General features: G+C 39.0%; 1 protein-coding gene across 2 annotated transcripts in view; it reads right to left on the reverse strand.

The window, feature by feature from the left end:
- Window positions 1–1,592, reverse strand: part of EIF2S1 (eukaryotic translation initiation factor 2 subunit alpha) — a 9,421-nt gene extending 7,829 nt beyond the window's left edge. The window contains exon 1 of one of the 2 annotated variants that reach the window (XM_010164945.1): window positions 1,347–1,587. In XM_010164945.1, the coding sequence (XP_010163247.1) occupies window positions 1,347–1,587 (241 nt within the window). Of the gene's footprint in view, window positions 1–1,346 lie in introns of both variants that reach the window. The other variant, XM_010164936.1, reaches the window with a different exon arrangement.
- Between the last annotated feature and the right edge of the window lie 1,264 nt (window positions 1,593–2,856).

Below are 2,856 nucleotides of genomic sequence, written 5' to 3' on the forward strand. Positions count from 1 at the left end.
AAACCAAACCTAATGAATTTGATCAAATTATGATCCGAAAATTACAATATTAAATTATTCTTTCAACTGTATAGACTTACAATAGCAAATCTTTTGTACAACATTCTTTAAAATTACTGCTTGGATGTTTCTCTGCAAGCTCAGAAGAAATTTTAATAATATTTCAGCAAACAGTGATCCACGTTGCTGTTCAGTTCTGGCAAAAATCATACCAGCACACAAAGAAGCACGTTTTTGTAGTGCTTGACTCAATTTCATTCAAGGTTGGCACTCCATCAGTTTAGCTCTCAGTGGTTTCTTAACAAAGTAGGCCTGGCCTCAAATTCTGACTCGAACTCCTTGGACACCCTTTTGGGAGAACCATCTGTGAAAAAGTCTTTTGAACCATTTCTTAGTAAATCTGAAAAGGCCTCCACCAACTTCTCACAAACTAGAGGTTCCCCAAAAGACCATAAAGACCATATTGTGAATTCCAGGGATGTTTCTCTGTTAATATGAGAATGAAGTTAATTTGTAAGTGGAAGCTGGGAAACTTATTTCACTTCAGATCTATCTGAAATAAGTTTCTTCTCGGCTTTCTTTCCTCTCTGCTTTTTCTGATCCTGTCACTCATTACTTTGAGTCAACTGCAGTTTCAGAAGTATTCTCAAACGGCATATTACTTGAGAAACACCATACCAGCAGTCAGCTTTCTAGGAGATGTGCTCAGTGTTTATTTTTATTATTTCTTTATACCTGGATAGATTTTAAAGATTACATGGAACAGTATCATCAAAATCCAACACGTTCTAAATAGAAAATATTTAGAACAAACATTTAGAGCAAAAGATTCAAACGTTCAGAAGATGGGAAAAGACAAAGTTGCCTGTACAATCTCAATTTGTAACCTATGGAATTCATGAGGTACAGTAATTACATCCCATGTCATCTATTTTATAGCCAAAGTTCAAGACTTGTTAGTGAACAGGATGGACTGTGAGCATTAAATGCTCACCTCTTAGATTTTTGTACCTACATCAGATGATCCTTCTCTTCAGTTGAGACTCAGAAAATCTACACAGATATCAAAAGAAAATTCCACTTCACTATGGTCTGTTTACCAAACATCGAGCTGGTGAGGACCCACTTAGGAAAAATTTTCCTGATGTTACTGACCTTCATTAACCCAATTCCCAGAGGAATGGAAGAACGATTATAAATATCAGACGGCACAACGATGGTCTATTTCGCTTAAGTGCCTCAGAAAAGAACCCCTGGCAAAACCAATGCACACCTAGGCTGCCTAGTTTACCTGCACTGCTCTCTGTGAATTCAATCTTGATACAGCCCACAATATCCCCAGATACCTTTCTCTTTGTCAACTCTTATGACCACGACGCATTCATTCCTGCCGATGCGGATGAGCTTGTTTATGGAACGAATACGTCTTCTGGACAGCTCACTGAGAAGGATCATGCCTTCAATGTTGTTGTACTCCAGCAGGCTGACGTAGGCTCCCATTTCAGCGATGGACCGAACGTTGACCATCACTACATCTTCCACCTCTGGAAATTTATGCTGGTAGAATCTACAGCTTAGTCCTGGCATTCTGGAATTGGGGCAGAAAGACACAAAGGTTTTATTTCACAGTACATCATTGCCTTCTCCTACAAACATGGTAGAAAGTCAGCAAGGACTGGTGAGGATAGAGAGGAACATTGGCACAAAAACCTGCAAATTAGGATAAGGCTTGTGCAACTCATACTTAGGTTTTAATAGAAACCAAACAATAAATTAACTAGTATTTTACTATTACCACAACCATTTATCAAGATGCTATTTTTTTCCATTAAAGTAGAAAAAGTTTGCTACCCAGACTTTATTATCCACTTCAACTGTCATACTACCTAAACACAGCACACCGGAGCGAAGAGATTTCAAGTGGTGAAAAGGTGGCACTGCACACCTTGCATTCATCTAAATTTATGAGGCTGTGTAAAATTTTAAATCAGATTTTAACAGGAGGACATGGGAAAGAAGCAGTTTGCAGTGCTCACAAAGGTATTTGTATGCATATAATAAGACAGCACATAAGAGGTTGAGAAAATGAGAAGTAGAGTGAAGCTTCCGTAGGACTGAGAAGGAGCAGACTCTACACTCCAGAAGACGACTTTCTAAACTCAGCACAAGATGTTTGGAATAATCCTGTTAAGACCTGCTCAACGCCACCTCTCAGCAAAGACAGCAAAGGCAATAATCAGAACAGAAGATAGAACGAGCCTGACATGAAGCACTAAAAAAGAAAAGTGCCCCCAACATATTGCTAGTCAGGAGGGAAAAAAGCCTGAAAAACAAACCAGGATTTTTTCACTATACATGTGAAGAAAAGTACAACATCGATGCTTCACAATCATGCAGTGGTAAGAAGGAATGCTTAAACCGCTTCATTTTCCTCGTGATGAATCCATATACTCATCACTAACCTGGTAACCAGGTTAGTTCAATTCCTTTTGTCTGTGCCTAGAAGTTTCATACAGAAAGTTTCCTACAGAAATGGGAGCCTGAGATGCCAAGTCTCACACACACCACTCCTTCAGGTTTGCTGTATTCACCATTTTGAAGTGTTACTCTTGAGCTTTACAGCAGTGCTAAGGCTTTACAGCTACATGAGAACTTTAAAAGAGAGTGAGATGGCAATACCAAGCGCCAGGTACGCACGGCCACACACACAGTTCAGAAGACGGACCACTCTTATGGCCATCCTTAACTTCAGAAAGGTGAAAGGCAAACTAGTAAAGGATTATAAAAACACTCCTCTAAAGACTTCATATAACGCCATATAATTTGAAGCTGAACAAAGAATGCCAAGATTAAAAA

This window comes from Antrostomus carolinensis, unplaced genomic scaffold (genome assembly GCF_000700745.2).
Source record: "Antrostomus carolinensis isolate BGI_N321 unplaced genomic scaffold, ASM70074v2 scaffold18830, whole genome shotgun sequence".
Classification (NCBI taxonomy): domain Eukaryota; kingdom Metazoa; phylum Chordata; class Aves; order Caprimulgiformes; family Caprimulgidae; genus Antrostomus; species Antrostomus carolinensis.